This window comes from Rhamphochromis sp. 'chilingali' (assembly GCF_963969265.1).
Source record: "Rhamphochromis sp. 'chilingali' genome assembly, chromosome: 2".
NCBI lineage: Eukaryota > Metazoa > Chordata > Actinopteri > Cichliformes > Cichlidae > Rhamphochromis > Rhamphochromis sp. 'chilingali'.
The window spans coordinates 21,319,145-21,342,156 of NC_137930.1; the positions used below are offsets into that span (position 1 = coordinate 21,319,145).

General features: G+C 42.1%; 2 protein-coding genes across 10 annotated transcripts in view; both read right to left on the minus strand.

Moving 5' to 3' along the window:
• nup214 (nucleoporin 214) overlaps window positions 1–235 on the minus strand; it is a 66,246-nt gene extending 66,011 nt beyond the window's left edge. For all 7 annotated transcript variants that reach the window (XM_080870000.1, XM_080869999.1, XM_080869997.1 and 4 more), the window contains exon 1: window positions 63–235. In XM_080870000.1, the coding sequence (XP_080726126.1) occupies window positions 63–104 (42 nt within the window). In that variant the 5' untranslated portion in view covers window positions 105–235. The remainder of the gene's footprint in view (window positions 1–62) is intronic.
• Window positions 236–1,326: 1,091 nt separating this feature from the next.
• nacc2 (NACC family member 2) overlaps window positions 1,327–23,012 on the minus strand; it is a 32,347-nt gene continuing 10,661 nt past the window's right edge. Inside the window, exons 1-7 of one of the 3 annotated variants that reach the window (XM_080875828.1) lie at window positions 12,383–12,859; window positions 11,152–11,333; window positions 10,274–11,044; window positions 8,614–8,790; window positions 7,160–7,265; window positions 6,834–6,931; window positions 1,327–6,739 (exon numbers count right to left, since the gene is read on the minus strand). In XM_080875828.1, the coding sequence (XP_080731954.1) occupies window positions 6,216–6,739; window positions 6,834–6,931; window positions 7,160–7,265; window positions 8,614–8,790; window positions 10,274–11,044; window positions 11,152–11,263 (1,788 nt within the window). In that variant the 5' untranslated portion in view covers window positions 11,264–11,333; window positions 12,383–12,859 and the 3' untranslated portion in view covers window positions 1,327–6,215. Of the gene's footprint in view, window positions 6,740–6,833; window positions 6,932–7,159; window positions 7,266–8,613; window positions 8,791–10,273; window positions 11,045–11,151; window positions 11,714–12,382; window positions 12,860–23,012 lie in introns of those variants that run through there. The other 2 variants (XM_080875826.1, XM_080875827.1) reach the window with 2 other exon arrangements.

The window sequence follows — 23,012 nt, forward strand, 5'->3', positions numbered from 1 at the left end:
GGTGAACTGACACGGTAACTTACACATGCTAACCTGTGAAGTCAACTTTACCAGAGACATACCTTCATTTCCCTCTCAGGAGGGGAGTCCGCATCGTCACTCATTGTGAAATTTTGAGGGTTTTTCTTCCAAAAGACCTGCTGTGTTCGTTTATTTCTTGCTAGTATGTACCACAGAAAGTTTAGGTTAGCTACATCAGGACAACTAAACACACGCCGCGCGATTTCTCCGTTGAAAGAACAAAAACCAGCTAGGATGACGAGTAGATACCAGAGCAGCTTGAGAGAACACGAGCTCATACAGTCGAGTATGTTTAAGAGTTGCAATTAAAGGTTGAATTATCTAGATATAATTAAAGGTATATATTTTACCCTTTTAATAGTAAGTAAAAAAATGCATAAAAGTTGTGTTTTTGTGTGTGTGTGTATACAAAAACATAACTTTTATGCATTTTTTTACTTACTATTAAAAAGGTCCCACTTTTTACAGTAATAGAATAACATTTTTTCCACCAACAAAGTGATTTCCATGAGCCATTAACCCAAACTTATAAGTGTTGGCTAATAGTTAATCTATAATTCTACTGTTCGAAGCTTCAGCATAAATTATCTAAATGGACTGGTGGCTATCAGGGAATGGAATAAAAGCCAGCAAAGGAGAGCTCTGATTGTCCTTTGAGGATCCTGGAGAGCTATCCTTGAAGACTAGTTCAAGAATTTACAAGAGTTCAGGCTGTGTTCGAGGATAAAAGTAGTTATACCAAATACTGACTTTCAATCTTGTTAGAGTTGAACACATTCTTTCACCTCACATACCATATAATCATGCGTGTTTCAATAAACTGCTGCATCTTCAGTCTTTCTCATTTTCATAGCAAAATAAATTTTAAAAAATTGAAAGAATGAGGGGTAGCTTAATAAGAGTCCCCCCATACATATATTTATATATCATAGATGAAATGCTTAGGTTAATATGGTTGATTTGGATCGATCCAGTGTTGCCTGCAATTCTAAACCTGTGCCTTCATGAAATAAAACTGGCTGTATACTGTATGTTACATTCATCTTTGAAGGAACTCCAGTGACTCATCCAGCAAAATTTAACACCATTTTAATGACACAAGAATTTCACAGCTCGGTGGCACAGACAGTGAGAATTATTATTGTCACTAATTTGTCTTCTTTCTGCTGGAATCTCATTACTTACATGTTTGAAGCCATGCAGATCTACAATAAATCGCAACTTCCAGAGAAAAATATATTTCAAGTGCATCCTTTTGTAGGTACTTTGGCAAATGCAAAGAGAGACAAAAGACAGTATATGGTGAAGTAAGGACTTTTATTAGAAAGCAGATTTTTCTGTATTGCATTTAAAGAAATTGGGTACTCTTGGACTATACAACTTAAAACTGGGGATGGCAAATATGATGGGAATGAAAGGTAGATTACATCAAAAGTGGCAACTTGCATTTCTGTTGTATATATTATTGATGCTTGAGTCAGAAGGCGCATAAACATCTTTTTCGTTTGAAACATAAAGCGGCATCAACACTGAAATTGTCCCATCCCAGTTTGCCTGATCCAAACCCAGCTGATAGTGAAGAACATTACCATGATCGGTGTAGGGTTGTTGTCCATCAAAGGGGGTTATCAACAAAACCTGGGCTCAGGACCACGTCCAGAACATGCTTACCAGAGCATGACAGATATGGTCCGTGTCCAGCTCTGTTTGCAAAGCACCAAAGTTTGACTCAGTCCTGGTTTTAAAGACACACACTTATAACCAAGAAGGCTGGAGATAACATCACCATGTCCCTCCACTCTGGAAAGGAAGCTAGCACAGACCGAAGCAAGCTGAAGAAAGACAAAGCAAACAGCAAGAGCACATAGCAAGTCATACCATATGTCCCGTAGTGCACTTTGGGTCTCGTTCCTATTCTGATTGTCAGCGCTCTGAACACATGGCTTTAAAAGTTGCATTTACTCCTCATTTGCCTAACACCCGGTTGCTCTCAGTGTTTTTCCTTTCACCTTTCCAAGTAGTTCTAAAGTGCTGGCGTTATGTACAAGGACACGTAAATACACAAACAAACCTTCAGTGCATTTTCTTCTGAGTGTGCTGAGCTGTGAACATACTGAACTGTGTACTTAGTCTCTGTATTCCACTCTTTGTCACTACTTTGCTGTCATTAATACAAGAAATTCAGCTTTATGCAAACATTCAGCGAAAGGCCAGGTTGTATAATAAAAAAATCCAGCCCTGCTCACCACAGGACACCTCGATCTTTGTTTACTAACAGTTGACAAGAGTTATTCAGCATAAAATACATGGTGCATAAAGATCAGAGGTTTCATTGGGTTGCGGTGAGTGTGCGAATGGCATGCATTTTATGGTACAAGTGTCTCTTTGCATATAAATGTATTGTTTTTCATGATGAGCCAGTCACTGGAACAAAAAACTACAGTGTCCGTGTGGGGGTGAGCAGAGCCCGATGCAAAGTGAGGAAGAAGTTATTTGCAACAAAATACCTTCTATTCAATAACCATCCAAGAAAAACAAAAAGTTTGATATAAATGAGAAACACGTCCGATACATGACATACATGTAACTGGACTTTTCTCTTTTGGCCACGTCAATCTTCCCAAGGGTTAGCCATGACATTCTCCGTTTATAGTGCAACATCGTTCATTTACCCTGCACAAGAAAAGGATCAAACCCCAAGCGGTCTTAAAGGATTATTGTTCTGTTTTGGGTTTTTTTGATGGCTTTGTTTTGCAGCGGGGCAGAAAAAGTGAATGAGCTGGTCAAAACCAGCGCGTGATAAGGAAATCGTGCGTAAAAAAAGAAAGATCCCCCCCCCCCAAACAACAACAACAAAAGCCCGCCACACCTTAAATGTGACTAACTGATGAACAGGTTTGACTATACTTGACTATACTACGAATGAGATTTCATTTGAATTTCTTCCAAGGGTGTTCAACCAGATTCCTTAAGAGCTGTGCTGTAAATATGTAATACTGGGCTGGTGAGCCAACATGATGGAAAACATAAAGCAAGAATGTAAGGTGAATAAATGACTATGTCATTAATATCATTTATTAGAATAAAAGATTACTAGTTTTTAATTTTAAACTCAAAAATGGCCAAAAAAAGTGTTATCTGGCTATATTTAGTAGATCCTTGGTCCTGTTTGCTTCTGAACACAAAGTAATGGCACACATCCACACCCACACATTCACAGTCTAAGGCACTGCTCCACACCCCTTTAATACTACAGTGGAACACATCCATGTTTCCCACCCGTTATTATTTACTGCTTTATTTTAATTGCAGCTGATTTCATATTCCCCATGTATTTAGTATCTCTGCGAAAGTCCTCCTATTCAAAAGGATCAAAGATTTATTTTACACAAAAACACACAGAGAGAAATATTAAATACAAAGAATATCACACTCATTGCCCAGTTTACTAACTGAGTAGAAAGGTTTCTCTCTCTCTTTTTTTTTCTGAAGCTATAACAGCTACTTTCTATATTTTCCAAAATAAAGGCTACACATATTCATTTCTCAAGTCTGTTACTCTGACTGGCATAACCAGAAGTGATCAGACATTTAAGTGGCTCAAATAGACAACTGAATATTGTTTGTTTTTTACTGCGAGAAAAACCTGTAAGAATAATAAACATATGATATGAAGGTACAATTTGCAAAATCTCTGTGTTAAAAAAACATCAAACAGAGGGAAAAAAAGCCTGCACTGCATGTGAACCTTGCTCAGTTTTGCACATAACGATGTTCACTACACTGGAAGACCTGTTCGCAGTTTGAAAAATAAATAAATAAAAAAAAATAAAAAAAATCACTATATCAATAAAGCTTTAGGTTTAAACACCACCCAGCCTCACAGTCGGTATTAATTTTATATTATGGCATATTTTGAAGAATTTACTATACTCAAATCAAAGCTTGGACCCTCACCACAGCAGTGCTACAGATTACATTCATCCATCATCCCAGCCATCGTGTCACAGTCTTGTTTTATCTACGGCAGATCGCACTTATTCCCAATGAAAATAAACGCGCTATGAACCTTTTTGTTACTACCTAGTGCAATCGTAACCCTGTGTTTCTTGTGCAGGGCCATCTTAAAACTTCCCCTAACAGACGCTGAAACAAGAGCAGAAACAGAGACTACTCTGGCCCCGCTCATGAAGTGGCATAGCATATATTTTGAGAATAGTATTAGTACTAAGCCCGGCAGTTCTTAAATTAACCTATCACAACCCACTTTCCCCCAAATGTTGGTGGCTTCTCTTTTACTTAAATGAACGGTCTTTTCTGTGCTTTCGTTTGCTGATAGGGGGGAAAAAAGATACAGGGAAGATCTATGCATTGCACAATGAAGAAAGGCTGTGTGGCAAAAAACAGATATCAAAAGAAGAAATCAGGTATGACGAATGCAGGTTTAAAGTCCCTGTTGGACATTGCTTTGCTCCCCCCACCCCCCTTCCAAAACGTAGAAACAGTCATTGTCAGAGAGACTCGTTTCAGGTGTTGTCGTTACAGCCTCTCAATTAAAAAGGTCCACGTTACCTCCCTCAGCATCTCGGCTCTTTACCTTCTTTTGAGTGCAAATGCAATAAGCCAGCATAAATTGCTCGTATAAGTTTGATTCAATAATTTACCCACCCTCCCAAAGAAAAAAAGAACAAACAATAAAACAAACAAACAAACAGCCAGGTAGGAAGCAGGACTGCGTAGTATCGGTGCATATCACACCACCACCACAACATTACCGAGGTGGAACAGTGCTTCTCTCTAACATTCGTTCTTCTACTGCCCAGTGTAGTGCACTTCTTTACTACTCCATATATCCAGTCTTCTCTGCTCATGGGCACAGCACACTCTTTAGTTTAAAACAAACAAACAAAAAACAAATAAAACAACAACAACAAGAAATTCCAACTGTTACTGTGTAAATCCTGGGTCACAGCCGGATCAGTTCTAACATGCGTCAGACTGCGGTCAGGTCCAGCGGAAAACGGAGAGAGTCCTCTTTGAGCATTAATAGCGTATCTCCAGGCAACGGCAGCTGTTATCTTATTTCAATGCAGGTTTGTGGCTTTGTTGGCGTTTTTTTTTCCGAGAATTCTTTGTATCCACTGTTTGTATGAATGCATGCAAGCTCGGATTTTTTCTTTCTCTCTCTCTCTCTTTTTTTTAGTGCATGTTCATGTTCAAGTCTCTCTCTGTATCTCCACAAGAGAATGATTTTTACCCAGAGTTAAAAAGCACTGTTTTTATAGACCATGTATTCTGAATACATTGGCGCAGATATTCAAGGCTATTATCCACGGGTTAGGAAATATGTCTTATCTGTATGCATGTGTGGTTGGGGAGGAGTGGTCTGGAGCAGACACAGGCATCACATTGACAACCTAATTCAACATGTCATGGGCAAATATGCGCGAATAAACAACTCCATGTGATAGAGTTGTTTTTAGACTGTGGACTATAGACATGAGTGCTTAAAAAAATTTGATCATCTAAATGATGGGCCTATTTAATAGGGAGAAAACCGTTTTGTTTAATGGAGCTACCACAGTACATGGCCTTAAATTGCAAAACTGTTGTTGTTATACATTCATACACGTTCAAAATACAGTAAACTAACATAAAGGTCAACATTGCTCTTTCCAGATCTGTTTTCCCCAAGGTTACGCGGGTTAGTTTCTGATGCAGCTTTCCAAGAAAATGGAATCATTTTACAAATCAGTGTACCACACCGGCAAAGCAGCTGTTGCTTTTGTATTGCACTTGAATGATGAATCATTTCAGCCATTTGTTCTGCTACCAGGCCTTTGTAATAATGCTGCGGATGCCAAAACACTGAGTACATACTGAGTGTACCAAGAAACGGGCGGAGCAGAAAGAGTCGACTTTCTCAAAGTGCTAATGCCATGCCTGTGTCTACTTCTAAGAACAGTGTTCTGCTTCCACTAGCGGCAATTATGGGAGCACGCAAGCACACGTGTGCGCATGCATGTGCGACAGATTCCTGTATAGTAAGATCAGTGAGTGCGGCTTCTTGTGCTGAGCGAAATTCCCGTTGAGGAAGCACAGAGGAGGAAGAGTGGCGGACGAGCTGTTGTAAAAGAGCAAGCAAAGAGAAGAGGCTGTCTCTCACAATGTAAGAGACAGCCTAAAAAGGACATTCACTGTCCGTTCACCCTCGCACCGTGTCCAAAATTTTCTGCTTCCTGCTCAGCCGGCGTGTCGCCACAGTTGCCTGCCTCGGCTCCTGGGATCGCCCCCAGTGATCTGTTTACACCCTCTAACCTAGCTTCATCCTCGTCTTCCTCCTGTTCCTCTTGGACTGCTCCTTCGCCTTCATCTTCAGCTTCTGCTCCAGCCGCCCCAGACCCGGGGCTGCCTTCTGTCAGGGGTGGGTGAGTCCTGAGAGGGTCCTTACGATCAGGATACAACCTTTGCTCTAAGGTCTTGAAGTCGGCCTCAAAAGTGAGGGGTAACCCTGACTGAGGGGCACCCAGCGTCAGACCCAGACCTATAGCAGCGCTCATGCCCATTCCTGCACGGTACACATCCATGCCATCGGGCAGCATGGACTTAATCTTGGGCAACCATCGCTTGCGGACCCGCCTCGCGTTTGTGCACATGTCAGCAGCAATCACATTCATTTCACTCTCCTTGAAGTTAGGGTTGAAATTTTGACAGTAGACTGTAAAAAAAGAAAGAAAGAATACAGCAAAAGTCAGCGTGGCACAAACTGCCCCTCTTTGAAACTTCCATTACTTCTATCAAGTATGACCTACGTTTGACAGCGTTGAGGACCCTGCTGTCCAGGGGTTTCCTGCTGGGATCACTAGTAGAAGAGCGAATGCCCGTCCCACAGCTATTGGCTAAAGTGTTTCTGCAGGGATGCAAAGTCAACACCAGGGGGCAGAGTCAGCAACAGGCACATACAGTAGATAAACATGGGAGCACACATAACAAACCGCATTGCACAACATGGCCACAGATGGAGTGTGAAAGTTGGTTTGTGACAACAGCAGTAGTGTTGGAGTCATACACAGAAGTCAAGCCTAAGAGTCGAAATACTTAAACAGTTTGTTCATTATTTGCACATTTCTCTGCTCACCTGTCAAAGAATGTGGCTAAGAGACGGCGGAGCAAGACTTTGTGTTTGATGCCGGCACATAGATGACAATTCATCAGCTGGCCTCGAGTCATGAACACTTGTGTACCTGTGTGGGAAACAAAGAAAAAAAAAATCTTGTGTGAAACACGCTGACATTACAGCATTTTCCTTTATCTTTGAAGGCCCTCCTCTCTGCTTCTTTTACCTTTTACTCCACTTTGAGGCCTTTTTCTACATTTGAAGTCAAAGTTTAAGGAGATCTTTAATGGACTTAAACAAAATGGAGTCAGAAATTAGAGAAGAGGAACAGACGGTGACAAAAGCAGCACACTATTAAATGACTCCGTTTTGCTTTCTTTCCAGCGTCATCCCTTCCTCAGCAGTGCATGAGCCCTTACACCAATCGAGTTTTGGATTATTCACCACGACTTGCGCATTATTGTGCTCAGCTCTCTGTGAATTACGCTGGGAAGTACTCAGATGTCGTTCTTTTGTCTGGAGAGATTCGGCACCAAATCGATTTAAGGTTTTCTGTCACGTTCCTTTGTGGAAGCTGTATTGCCTACACGGTGAGTTGTACCTGTTCTCTTTGAAGTGCCAAGAGCGTGATGTGGGAGCCAGACCAAAGAGTTCAATTTTTGTCTCATTGTACCAAAAAATAAAAAATAAATAAAAGAACTTTTCCCTCATACTCTCAGAGCTCTGTAAGGACCATTTGGCAAACTCCCGGCAGGCAGTCATATGCTTTTTACTCCAGAGTGACTTCTGTCTAGCTACTCTTCCATAAAGACTGATGATATCTGCAGAGATGGTTGGATGGGTGCAGAGATGGTCCTTCTGTCTCAGCCTTAAATCTCTGCAAAGAAACTTGCAGCTTTATTTTAGCACTTTCAGTCTGACAGACAGAGACGTGGCGCCGGCTTCCTGACCCTTGCCTGATCCGTGGATTAACATGGGTCAGACTATGTTTTCCCAAACAGCCTTTTAATTAGGAATATGAATTCAATTAAACGGCACTGAGTTGTAAACATAATTTAACTAAACAGTCTTAATCAAATGTTTTTAGCACTTATGCATAGTCAAGTTGCTGTGAATGAGCAGTAATTCTCTGGTAGGAGTCTCATATCGGACAAAGAGGGCTGATTACATGCAGTTGACCCTTACATTCACTATGAATGAAGGTCACAGGGCTGTGGGTAAATTCTCTAATAGATGGTGCTCTTTGCCCAAGTCTCATTAAAAAGATTTCGGTAACTTTAAACTTTGACAATGAGCTCTCCATCCTTCTGAATTTATGACTTTCAATTCATTTAGTTAAATTCATTTTTAAATCCAATTTCGATATCTTCCAAACTCACTTGGTGTGTAAGCGAATCCTTGGAAATTCTGCAGGGGTAAGATGTTAGCATCTAAATGTGCTGTGAGTGACTTGTGATTGCTTTGTGCGTGCCTACCCGCCACCAGCTCCAGCTTCTCTCCAGGGTCCCCCTCAGTATAGAGCTTAGGATGGCAGCGGTAGCCTATCTGGCTTATGAGGCTTGCAGGCAGCGCCACAAGGTCCCTGCGGATCAGCACGCAGTTGCGGTTCTCCAAGGACAAGGGCATCGACGCCATCTCCGGCTTGTCTTGGACTAAAAAAAAAAGAGATAAAGAACCGAAATGCAAACTTTATTTAAAATCTCACATCACAAAAACACATTGGTATCCGTCACTTTACTGGAATAAAAACACCCTAAACAAAGTTGTTTTCCACGCCTACCCCTGTGTATCCACACCAAAATAGAAGCTATGAAATTTAATTAGTAAAGCAGGTTGGAGTAATCTCATACAAGTTTGTTGTGTTTCATGAATGTTTTGGAGCATTGCAGATGCATCCTAGACAAGTCACTGTGCAGCATCAGCATCTTTAGTTTTGGAGGGGGGGGGGACATATCCAGAGCTGAGTGTTGGGTTCTTATTCAAAAACTCTTTTTTTCACCCCAAAACCTCTAAGACAGCTTGTGAGTGTATACACATGCATACTCGTCCTGCACGCACACACACATGAAACAAAAAGAAATTAATCCAATAACTGCCACACGCATGCACATAGCGAAAGGTGTAGATTAATCAATTTGTATGTGCAGACACATCTGCGCGCGTGCACACACACACACACACACACACACACACACACACACACACACACACACACAGAGGAAAGATGTGCATGGTTCTCAAATATCCTACAATGTCACCCTGGGGTGCTCTGACTGATTGCAGATAGAATGGATTTCATAAATATGTGAAACCCTAGAATTTGACAAACCTCCCTTTGAGCTGCAGGATGTGAAGAATGAAGGAGAGCGAAATCTGTGTGTATGTGTACTCATGTGTGAGTTTATCACTATCCATAGGTACCCCGTCGGTGTGTTTATGTGAATGCAAACCATTTACACCTGCATGTATTGAAAAAATCTACACCAGTGTAAAAAATGTGGCAGAAAGCCATAATGAAAAGCGGTACGGTCCGGCTGCTGTAGCTGCGATAAGGAAGATGTTGTTGGTCACGAAGCACTTCAATCATAACTCCATAAAGCTATCTTTAAGCTGAAAGAACCCCCCCACACACACATGCACACACACAAACACACACACTGGAAGTACAACAACCTGCTTTTTAAAGATGCACAGGACACACGATGCATAAAAGATTAAATAAGGTAATTGGGATGAAATGAATGTGCATCAGGTTCTAGTTTTTTTGTTTTGTTTTTTTAATTTTTTGCACAACCTGTAACAGATAAGAGGTCTGGATAAACCCCACATTTAGTTTCTCCAATTCCTCTCAAGTTTTACTTTGAGATCGCTCTGTTATCAAATTAATTTCCTCCATATGAGCCGAGGGCAGCTGAGAAAGTAATGCACCAAATCAGACTTGACATGACTACAAATTTAAAGTTGCCATTGAGACTTTATCAGAGTCCTGGACTTTGATAGTATGTGCTTTAAGGATCGAAGTGCTGTAAAATCAGGGGGTGTGTTGTAAGCACAGCTCCTTATGGCATGCCACTGTTGTTTCATATACTAATAAGCATTGTTAAGGACTTTAGAAACATCTAACACAATACTCACTCCCGTAGGGATTGGCTGAACGTCCATAAAGATGACTGTAGGTCTCCTCTGTGATCCCATCGTAGGGCTCCTCCTCAAACTCCTCATCCTCGTTCTGGTAGGACGTGGGACTGTCGGTTGTGGGCAGACTGGAAGCTCCGGGGCTGGACCTGTCACCGCCGGCTGCTCCTCCTCCTCCAGCTCCACTGCCACTAGTCCCCTGGAGGCTGAAAGCAGGCATACCAGGGATAGGGGTCCCTCCAGCTGTTGTGTAGAACAGCGGCCCGGCCCTCCCCAGTCTACTTCCAAGCTCTGAAGGCGAAGTCTTACTTGGCGTTGAAGGTACAGTCAGGGGCAAGGGCTCACCTCCTTCAATTTTAATCTTACGCTGCGGTATGAGCAGAGTCGAAGACCATCCCGGGGTCCCTAGAAGGGCAGCCACTGCCAGGCCGTTGCCATTATTACAAGGACTCTGTGGCTCAGATACCGTTTCTTCTAAGGACCCCATTGTCTGCGAGTCACAGTGAGGTGAGTTTGCCTTAAACATTAGGTCCATGCCTTTTTCAACTATATGCTGAATTTGGAGGTAGCCAGCTGTGTACATGACCACCAGCTGTTCACTAGCTGCCATTGTTAGCTTCCCTGTGTAGCAGAAAGTGAGGATCTGCTCAAAGCAAGCAGGTGTGACTGAGGAAGGCAACTCAAACTGGGTCTTGGTGGAGCTGCTGAAGAGGTCACGAAAGTAGAGGCTGCTGGCGGCCAAAACAGCCCGGTGGGCTTTGAAAGCCTGGCCTGGTTGAGGGAAAAAGAAGTTGAGAACATTGACGAAGACAGTTAGCACTTTGTACAAGTTAATCTGTGATTAACAGAGCAACATTAACATTTTTCTGCCAACTGACCTTTAACCAGTATGGATACATCACAGTAGTGTCCCAGCAAGCGCTGCTCATTAAGGGAACCCAGAACCGTAGCTCCAAAGTTTGGGATCTCCACATGGAGCAGCTGGGACATGATGGCCACAGAGTGGAAGGAAGATGGGGCTTCAGATATTCACTGCAGACTCTGCCGCCGAGAGAGGCATCTGTAATAACAAAGCGGAAGGAATCCAAAAAAAAAGGTATGGTAAATGCGTTGGAGAGGAGAAAGGCACTGACAAATGAAGGAGCAAAAAGCAAACGCGTGAAAGATGAAAAGACATGCCAGAGGGAGGCAGAGGGGCGAGAAGAGAGAGATAGATCCTCTCAGGTTGTTTCTCTCTCTTAGAAAAAGCAAAGAGTAAGAATGAAAATAGAGTTGTGATGAAGTGAGAACACGCATACAGTTGAGGGAGAAGTGAGAGGTGTGCGAAAGAAAGATGGATATGCAGAGATAGTGGGTGAGAGAGTCGAGGCAGGAGAGAGAAAGGAGGAGTCACTCCACAGAAAAAAAGAAAAAAAAACACGAACACAATGCTGCGCCTACTGTGCATAGAAGGTTGTGAAATACCTTTAGGCTATGTTGTTTTACATTACTTAAATTCCAAGAACCTTGCACTCCTTCCATGTATTGCTCTTAATGCATCCAGAACAATTTACCCACAGCATGGACTTTGACAGCCTGTACGCCTTAACTTTTCTCAGAAATAAACCCCACACTGAATGCAACCTGTTTTTCATGTCATAGATTTTCCTGGATTTCGCTGACACCGTGGCAGTTGTTCTCTTTCTCAGATCTAGCTAGACAACAATCCAAAGAAAGACAACTTTAAAAAACAAAACAAATAAAAAGTCCTTTTCAGTAACACTCTCCAGATATATTTGCACCTTCATTCCAGCCCTGAACCTTTTAGAATTGCCTTTGTCTTCCCACCAACCCACACATACGTACATATACGCACTAGTTTCATTATTGAGCAATGCTGCAGAACAGTTTCCAGGAATACAAACTGAAAAAGATGTCACCGCCTCTCTCTCTCTCTCTCTCTCTCTCTCACACACACACACACACACTCTCCCACTTCATGCACTCCATACAGAAAGGCATGCACTGTGGCTTACTTACATAAAAGCCTGCATGCATGAAGACACACACGCACATGCAGTAAAAGCTGCACAGGGAAATTACTGTGTACTCTGGCACGCAAGCACTCACCTGGAGAAACAAGAACATGCCTTTTCCTCTGCTAACAGTCTCTCACACATGCACAAATGCACAAAAAGAGTGCTCACTCTGTTATCCCAGACAGTTCTGACCTGAGTAAGCCAGTCTTCTGGTTAAAGCACACCATGGAGCCTTGACACACACACACACACACACACAAAACACGCCAGCAGCAGTCAGGACCAGGACAGAAGAGGAGCAGTTAAGAGACGGAGGGAGAGCACTCAGATGTACTCCGTCTGGTCGACTCTTTCTCTCACTTAAAGTGTCATTCCTAGTGACTCAAAGATGATTCTCTCTGCTGACTGACTTTTCTCTGTCTGTTTTCTCTCGGTCTATCTACAATCTCTATACCCTCCAAAGCCCTATTCTCCCTGCTAACTGTCTGCTCTAGCACTGTCTCAAAGCCTCCCTCTGCCTCGTCATTATCTCGCTCTCTCTCTGTGTTTCTCTCCCCCTCTCCCTGTTCTCCAAGGGTTGAATTCAACAAGTGCCGCTGTAGATAGGGGGAGTGTGTGAGTGAGAGAGAGAGAGAGGGGGGGAGTGAGAAAGACAATGGGGGGGGAGAGAAAGAGAGGCCAGAGCAGAGCAGAACCGAGCAGAGCAGAGCGAATCAATGATGAAAGGAGTGGGAGGCTCAGTGTGTGCGCAAGCGCACGCCCGTGCATGTGTCTGCGCGCGTGTGTCTGATCAATGCAGTATCTATACGTCGCAGGGAGTGGGAGGGAGAGAAAAACACAGGCTACAGTTACAGACGGAGACAGAGACTGGGCAGAGCTAAAGAGAATCAAGGGAGGGAGGGCGGGAAGGGAGAGTTGAGACAGAGAGAAAGTCATTTGAGGACAGTACGAGTAGAGAAAGACAATTAGGTTGAAGCAACTTCTGCTACTTGGACACAGACATGTATATACAGTCTAACAGAATGAGGGGGAGAATGACTAAGACGAAAAAAAAAGAGAAATGAGAAGCACATACAGGGGTCACATCCACCATTAATTAAGGAGACATCGAATAGCGAAACTTGTGAGCGCCCAGTTTGACGCAAGTCTGGAAAGAATGCGTCACATCTCAGTAAAGCAGAGCTTTATTAAACTCGAACTATAGCGTGCACAATGCAGTGAACCTTAAATCCTTCTAAATGTAGAACTGAAAAGATTGATCGAAAAACAATCACCAGTGTCAGGGTATTTCCCATTATTCGTACCATCTTTGTAAGACAATAGTTTAAAAAAAAAAAGGAAAAGAAAAGAGAGGCTTTACTTTTGAGCAAGTGTTGTGTATTTTCTCTGAATCATGCAAGGACATCTCTGCCAAACACCTACACATAAACAGAGAGAAGTGCTGTCTTCACGCAAGACTATTTTGTATTTCTACATGAATTGATGAATTAAATGATTAATTTACGCCTCCGCTTCGGTGGCTCGGCTTGTTCAGGTGACATTTCTCTGCTTTCTCTTGGGTACTTTTTTTGGCCAGCCCATAGAACGCTTCCCTAAATGTTACTTGATCTGTATGAAGGAGGACAGGAGCCAGATGTCACTGCCTGCGACAGGACAACCGCTAAAAGAAGGACAACAGCTACCAGAGAGGATAAGTTCCAGAAAGATGTGTGTGGGAGGGTATAAATGCATAACGGATGAGTAGGAAAATGGGTTGTTGTTTTTTTACAGTATGTGTGTGCATATAAACACACGCACACGAACGAATGCTGTGTAATTTTTACATGTCAGAGTAAAAAATTATAAAAACAACAAATAACACTAAGGAGACAGCTTTCTCGGAGTGCCGTGCTGTGTTATAGGTGACGAGACATGAAGACATCCTTTCAGCGCATGTCGCTTATCTTAAAGAAAAAAACAAAACAAAAAAACATCAAGCTGATGCTGAGGTTTTCTGAAAGTGAGCACGTCTCTCTCCCCCCCTACAAAAACTATCAAGGCACATTGTGCTCAATTCTTTGCCAAAGAAACCTCAAGTGGAGAAAGTTGTGCTAAACTGAGCAAACTTTTACTCTTCAGTTGCAGCGGAAATATGAAAGGGAGGATATCACGAAGCGTTGAATGCAGTGAGTCAGACTTTGGTTTACAGAGCTTTGGCCCAGCAGTGCGATATCTGCACGGCACATATAGGCACACATGAGTGAGCACACACAAAAAAAGCACAGTGAAACGCAGGAGAAACAAATCTGCAAACACTCTCCTGCTTTCTTACACACACACACACACACACACACACACACACACACACACACACACACACACACACACACACACACACACACACACACACACAGGTAATCTCCCTGTGCACACTCAGCAATACACATTCTGTTTGTTTGTCTGTCTGTCCCTCTGTGAACCTGCCAGACTGCTTGTCCACCGGCCCATCCATCCACCGGTTATTGTAACTACTGTGTCCTTACATCGCCTCTTGCGTCCCCCCCGCATCCCCACCGCCCTTCTTTCTCTTCTCTATCCTTCCCGCCCTGCATACCACGTACCCACTGTCTCTCTGCCAATTAATGCACACAGGGCTGCATTGCAGTGAGGTTGGCGCGTGCCACGGCAGCAAGCACAGTACAGAGTCTACAGACATGCATGTACGTGCCAGCCAGGCAGAGCGGGATGGAGAGGAGGGGGTGAGAGTGAGGGAAAAGAGGAAGAGGGAGGGCGGGTAAGTGGGTGGGTGAGTATGGGGAGGGGGGCGAGAGAGTGAGCGGAGAATATGTTGAGTCAGGCAGACAGGACGGTGGAGTGCCACACTGCACATATACACAGCCGCATGTCTGTGAAAATGTATGCACGAATGAATATGAAACAAAAGGCACGGCACACATACATGTGCATCATGACAGCCCAAAAGTATGCAGAAATGCAAATGCGCACACGCACACACACGCACTCGCACACAAACATGCATGCAAATTCCAACCTCCTTATGGCTGCTTTATATATAGACTTTGCACATCACTGATGAAAAAAATATAAGGCACCGACTCCCTCAACTTGTTTGCCAAACGAGTCACTATGTGTGTGTGTGTGTTTCTCCGTACATTGTGTCCTCATTTGCTACCGTATGTTTGCATTTCCATGTCAAAGTTTCCTGCATACCAAGGCGTGTTTTTATAGTCATCATAATATATCCGACTGTGACTTTTGGCACTTCATATCAGGCGCATGTGTGTGTCTGTGTGTGTGCGTGTGAGGCACAGTTTGTGAGTTTAGATATGAGATTCGAATGCTGTTCTGATGGCGCTTGTCTGTTTTTTGTTGGAATGTGTTACATCCATTTTAATCAAGAATTCATACCTACGCACAGTGTTATTAACTGTAGCAGCAGGTCCAGGCATATTTGAATAATATGAAGAAATGAGACGATTCGCCAGATGGCAAACAAACACACACACACGCCGATTTTAACTACTACTTATACTAGAGCTCTCTACCAAATGACAATGCTGTAAGATTCAAACCTTAAACCATCAAAGTCACAAACAACCCTGAATGCACTAACCCTTTATTACTTTGTGGAACAGTTTAAGCTTAAAGTGAAGTTGGTTCACATGATGCAAGTCACAAAAATCCTCACTTAAATACGTTAGCCGGCATCATCGTCAAGGCACAGAGAAGTAATACCATTGCTAAACATGTTTTTGGAAGTAAAGAAATTCATTAAAAAAAAAAAAAAAAAAAAGGAAACTCAAATCAAAAATTTGAAACGAGCCGAGGAGGAGCACATCCGTCCTCCATTGCTTATGTTGCCACTATACAATCTCAATATGAACAGTCCCCTCGTTATAAATATTCAGATCCTGCAGTTGTTCTCATGTTTAAAGTGTACCAGACAACAGATTCTATCCACGTTGAGACAGCAACGCTCCCTGGCAACAGTTCTACCAATCGGGAATGAGCGGGTGTCTGCCTGAGTCTGTCTGAGTATCATTATGGGATGTCGAGAGAAATAGAGAGAGGAAGAGAGAGGCTGCTTATCACTGCTTATAATGCAACATCATTCTCTGTGTACAGACCCCGCTGGGTGAAGTTGTCTGCAAATAGTCAGGATCAAAATCATCTTTTCTTAAAAAGAAGAAGAAAAGAAAATCTCCCCATGATTCATGTAGTTACGTAACAAAGAGACAAATATGAAATGATTTGTTGTGGGCTGAATATTGTCTGGTATCTTTCCACTTGTACTCACTCAATATGCACTAATAACGTAACTTGTGGTCTGACGAAGGAGAAAATAGCAGTGAATTCCAGTTTTTAACTGCAATGTTGTCTGCACAGAAATGATAGTGTGAAGCAAAAAGTCCCACAGAACAAGCCATATGAGGGTGGGATGATGTAACCAAATATAACATATCACAATTGTTTGGTCAAATTAAATATTAAAAAGTACTTTTTCGCACTTTGCTTTTTAATAATCATTGTTTTGTTTTTTGGTTGGATGATTTTGTATTCAAAGTAAAGTCCCTTTTACACTGGATTTGCTGAACACTACCATGACGGGAAGAATTTGAAGTATACACACATTTTGTCACTTACAGTAAAGATGCACTAATGTGTCTAAAAAGAGAAAAATAAATCTAATAACTGTTATCATTACTAGATTTAGTGACAGACAGACTATTCATTTGGTCCCCTATCCCTACTCACAGCATTGCTTTGACAAAAGCAGTCATTTATTTTGGTCTGCTAAAGGCCTAGAGACCAGTTGGCAACCATCTGCCAACTGGTCATGAGGGAGATATGTGTACTCTCCAACCAGTTGGTGGGTGGTTGCTGGAATTTGATGGTAGTTGCTCTGAAACTTATTGCTAAAGCCCCAGTGATGCCAAGAGATATGTCACTGGGAACAATGTGTATTTCTTGACCAGTTGCTGGTTGTTGTGGTACATGGTGCTGCTTATAATTATTTTATTTGCTAGCACACTGCTGCGGTTGCCAGTGAAAGATGCCGACATGTCAGTAAACACTCTGCAACTACTCTCCAAGTGGCAAAGAAACATTTTCCTTCAAATTAAAAGTTGTGCCTTTCGAAAATCCACATCGCACTTTAAAGTTGCACTGCTGCTCATCTAGTAGTTAGCAAGTGTCTGCAGACAAATCGATGTCTTCCATGCAAACGGCAATCTGCTAATGATCTTAGCAGTCAAAACCAGGTCTTTGGTCCAGCACCCAGTTTTCGATTTCATCTAGCAACAGCCAGCAACTTTCAGCAACTGGTTGGTACATTTTACACATTTTTCCCCTGCACCTGGAGGTTGCCAGAGAGTTGCCAACCAGTTTCTAAGCCTGTGTAAGTGAGGCCTTAATTAGCTAAAATCTTTCCGCCATCTTTCCACCACAATGCAGACATTTAATGGGATGGTAGAGACCAAATTCAAAGCAAAAAGGTGAGACTATTCTGAATCTTCTGGGGTTTTGGAAACACAAATATATGCTGACAACTGCTGTCAAAAAGATCAGAGCCAATGCAAAGCAGCTGGAGCTGGACTGAACAACAGGAGTTCTAGGTAATGAGGTGTGTTCAAAAATTTTCACATATGGGTCTAACTGTCAGTTGTTTAGACTAGAGGTTTTAGAAAAAAACATACTGCCCAAAGGGTTGTTGTGGCTAGCATTTGTTGAAAAATTAAGTACGGGTAAAATCGGTAAGAGAGACAAAATGAAAGCATCTACGGATCAAGCCTGCCAACTGCATTCCCGGCTGCTACTGTATTTAGTAGATACTGTTTACTCTCTTCCAGAGTCTAACAGCTAAAGGGTCAATTATGATAAGTACAACTCCATCCATTATAATCGACTCTCATCAAGGGAGGTAAACACGAACACGGACACACCTTCGCAGAAATGTACATATCTTAATCATGTGCACCGCTTCAGGGGAAGATGCCAGCGATGAATGAAGTTAATGCTTACATTTCCCAGTGGTTGAGCACAGTATTAAGGAAAAAGCTTTGACAAATAACTCCTGTAACAGGGGGGGGATACCTGTAAGTTTAGCCTGTAGTCGCTGTGATAACCAGACAGACTGAGGGAAAGAAAGACAGAGAGAGAATATACAGTATCTGTGTGTGTGTGTGTGTAATCCTCCTGAGGCAAAGGCATTGCTAATGGACTCCAAGTGGCTGTGGGAGGTAAACAAACAAACAGTAGCAGTGGCTACTACATCACACCAAACTCTGGTGACTAGCACACTAGACCGGCTGTGTATACCAAACATCAACCCACATACCCTTGAATATACATGACTGCATGGACTGCTTATAGATATATAAAGGAGTGCTTGAAAGATAAATATGGCAGACTGACGGGTACATAACGGCGTTTTAGGTTAAGAGATGATAAAAGGCCGGGGGGTGAGGGGATAAATGAATAAAAGGGGAGAGGAAAGAGAGAGAGAGGGAGAGATAGAGCGAGTGTGTGAAAGATGCAAATAGAAAAGAACAAGAGAGAAGTTGACAAAGCACAGTCACAGGGAAAGAGAGGAATAGGGAAATGAGCTAAACTGACAGAAATGTAAAGCTTGAAAAGAGAATGTGTTCGAGTTGACAAGAAAACTGCAGAATACTTGAAAAGGCATACGAAAAGTTAAAAGTTGGAAAAAAAGCAGCAGACTTGATCATCTGTAATATTAATATTCCCATTTAAACTGTGACAGCCATAAAGCAGACTTAGCATATTGTGTAATCTCATTTCATGCGCTTTGGTCCCCGATTTTTCCAAGCAGGGCAACAGACAAAGCCAGGCCATATGGATAAACTGTCACTTTGTTCCAATCCAAAGAGATCCGACCTTCGCTCAACATTACTCACTCTAAAATGTCAGCTTCACGGTATAAGCTTCCCAGACTGTCATTTTCTAGCAAGGTAAATCCTTAAATGACAAAGAAAGGGAAGAAAAAGAGGCAGGTTGGATTTTTTTCCAGTTAGAATAAACTCATATTAGACAACCACAGGAGCCCGCGGGCCGTTCCAGTTTAGAGCAACATATAAGTGTGACGTTAGTGTGCTAAGGAAACTATATTCACGCAAGACGGAGATATTTTGACCAAATACTGACACAAGACCAAAAATTCCCCCAATTTCCAACTTAAAAGGAAGCTACGTAAGCAGCACAGGAAGAAAGTAGGGAAGAGAGAGAGACAGTGAGGGCGCGACAAAGCAAGAAATGATTCAGTGTGAAATTGTTAAGTCACAACACTTGAATGTGTAAACGCTAGGATAGAGTATACTGCGCTTATGACTATCATGTGATATCTCTGTCTTTGGGATAGAAACCCTTTACATTGGGAGTGGTTTGCAGCTGCAGTGTGTGACTGTTGGGACTGTTTTCTATGAGCCCGAGGGACGTCATGTCACACTGGCACAGACTGATCTCCTGCCAACAAAGTGTCTGTTTTGATGGGCTCAGGCAGATTTTTTTTTCCCTTCTCCTGTCTTGTTTGGTGATTTCATCGATTGCCAAGACGTTGCAGGAAAAATGTCAATGGACAGAGAACAAAGTGACTTTGGTGTCAACCGTGGAATGCAAATCATCTCCAATTACAGCTTAAAAACGCCATTAGAGACAATCGGACAATTACTGCTCAGAAAAACAGTTTTTTTTCTTTGATTGAAGGAAGGGTAATCTGACTTTTTGGGGAAGCAATAAGTCTAAGTTTATAAAGTTATAACTCTAAAGTTAGTTTTCACATGAAGGGAGGACCTGTTGCTGGGCAGCTACCACACCGAGGTCCACAAAGGTCTACGAGTGAGTAAAAACACAATTACTTTTAGCTAAGTATTCCTAAAACTTGCAATATCTGTGGATGGCTTAGTCTGGCTTTATCAGTGAAGCAGCAGATTGAAAAATACATTTTTTTTTCAGCGTATCAAGGTAGATGCGTGTGTTGCTGCTCAAGCTCACAGAAGTGAATACCAAATAAAAGAAACACAATTTGTCCTTGGCCTCGCAATAGGGATGTTGTAGCCCTGCCATGTGACTCTGCTTTGACAAGGACATCAGTTCACTCTCGGGACAAGCGTTTGTGGCATCTCTAATGTGCTCATTTACAAACTATAACTGTGCCATGGCAGGGAGTGTACTGGCTGAAGGAGCTAATTGGTTTTATAGCTGATCCCTGCATCGAGAGCGCTTTGATACCGTAATTTATTCTTACAAGTGCAATTACAAATCAGGTTTGCCACCGTTGCTGTGCTAGCACTTCTGGCTACAAGGCACCAGATAATTGAGTACACTGGATTTATGCAATTGCCCTTAAGTTAGTTAAAAACGGCAGCACCATCCCCCTCTGGAGCATGTGAGGTTATTGAGTTTTTTCTTTTGTTGTCAAGCTGACCAAAAGACTTGTGGTTATTGACATACTGCCTGAGGATAGCTTCGGTATTTCCTCATATATCCCGAAATTCCGAAAGTTCTACTTTAGAGGTGGCATGGGAACAATTTTTATAGGCCAATACACATTTAGTATTCAATCATCAATATCAAACATATCTCATTTCAAAATCAAATGTTAACATATTTGTTTTCTCCTGTCAGTTCTTAATATTAAGGACATTTTCAGGACCTTTTAGAGGGAATCTATTATGCAAGCTTGTATATAAGAAGCAGCATAATTCACTTTTGCCCACCTGGCCAGCTGTCTTGCCTTAGATACTCTTTGGATATTCTCTTTAGCTTGACCATTGTCTGGGGATACACTGGCCATAAGATGTCCTGCTGAGTGTCACCATCTGTCACACAAGCTCTATTATTAGGTTAGATTTCACAGGAAGTCTGTATGGTTGTGAGTCTATGCGTATCTTGCCTATGCATTTGTTCCAGGGCATGATTTGATTTCCATACTGAAATGAAAACAGCAGGACATGAAAGATCATGACTGGCGATCCTGAACATTTTGAAAAAGATCCTGAATGAAGGGATGAGAGATATTATTTTTATTTCCGGTTTGTTTCCACATTTTGTAATAAAGGTAATGATGCTAATTTTTTTTTCTTTTTTCTTTGCTCAATAATGCTTTAAAAAAAAAAAAAGTATCTGTAGCTAAAAAAGTATCTCTTAGATGACTGATTGGTACTCCTTTACTCACTGCATATACTGCAAACAAAATTAGCATACATGTGCAACTCTGATGTACACACACTGGCCACTTTATTAGGTACGCTTTTTTAACTGCTCATTAACACAATTATTTATTCGGCTAGTCACGTGGCAGCAACTCAGTGCATTAGACATGGTTAAGACAACCTGCTGAAGATCAGACTGAGCATCAGAGTGGGAAAGAAAATGTCATTTATGTGACACGGTTGTTCTTACAATTCATTTCAGAGAGAAATTTTGACAAAAAAGTCACAACAAAAGTCACCTCAGAAATTTCCAGCGGAACAAGGCTGAGGGAGCGGCAGCTATCTGCCGCAACCGGTTGCAGGTGAGGGTAAACAAGAAACAAAAAGCAAAACAATAGGGAGACGGGACAGAAGACACAACAGTTTATAAGGTTTAAATAGAATTACCCCAAAAAGAGAAAATATCCCGTGAATATCTTGATGATTTTATTAAAGATTAAAGAATTTAGACAGTTTTTAACTCTCAGTGTTCGTTTGACTTTGGGACCAGAAATGGATGGAGTTTTGGACCCAGATTACTCCGCGAAGCTCCTCACTACGGCAGCCGTAATGCTCTGACAATCCATCAAGCAGTGCGGCTTACTAAAGTTGTACTAAAACATTTTTAACAGATTTCTGCACGCCAAAATTGGTTCAAGGTCAGTAAGCACAACCAGAATTCATACATAAGGCACACTCTCGATTTATGAGGAAATTAAAGGATTTTAAGTGTGCTTTATAGTGTGGAAAATACATTATACAGAAGAAAAGAATATATCGCGATATATATCATTACCGCACATGCTTCAAATTATATCGCGATATGAATTTTAGGCCATATCGCCCAGCCCTAATTCACAGGAAGTAAAGCTGATAAATCTGAAGTAACTGTGTGATGCTTTCATGTCAACACAGACCAAAATCTCAGAGGAATGTTTCCAGCACCTTGCTGAAACTATGACACAAAGAATTAAGGTTGTTCTGTAGACAAAAAAGGTGGGGAGGTGGTGGTGGTGGGGTGTCCAACCTATTATTAGGAGTAGGGATGAGTACCGGTGTCCGGTGCCATGATGGCACCGGTTCTGACATAAACGGTAGTAACCAGACCGAAAAGCAGCGCACATTTCGGTGCTTTATTTCGGTGCTTTTTTTTCCTGAGCTGTGATACACTTCTAGCCAATCATTTTACGTTTCCGAGGATAGTAGGCGGGCCCAGGTACGTATGTTCTTTTAGAGCAGAGCTACAGATTAAAAATGCTCAAGGCGAAGCGGTCAAAAGTCTGGCTGTACTTCACAGCAAAATATGCAAACTCAGCAGCCTGCAACAAGTGCTTTAAGCTGATACTGTGATACTGTCAAAGGAGGTAACACCTCGAATCCGATGAAACACCTGGCGACGCATAGCGTTTTTTTTAAAAGCCAAGAAATGCGCTGTATTTGATAGCTTGCTGCGAGACCTTACACCGAGCACATCTACTGCGGGTGGGTTGCCTGTTATCGGACCCGGAGTTA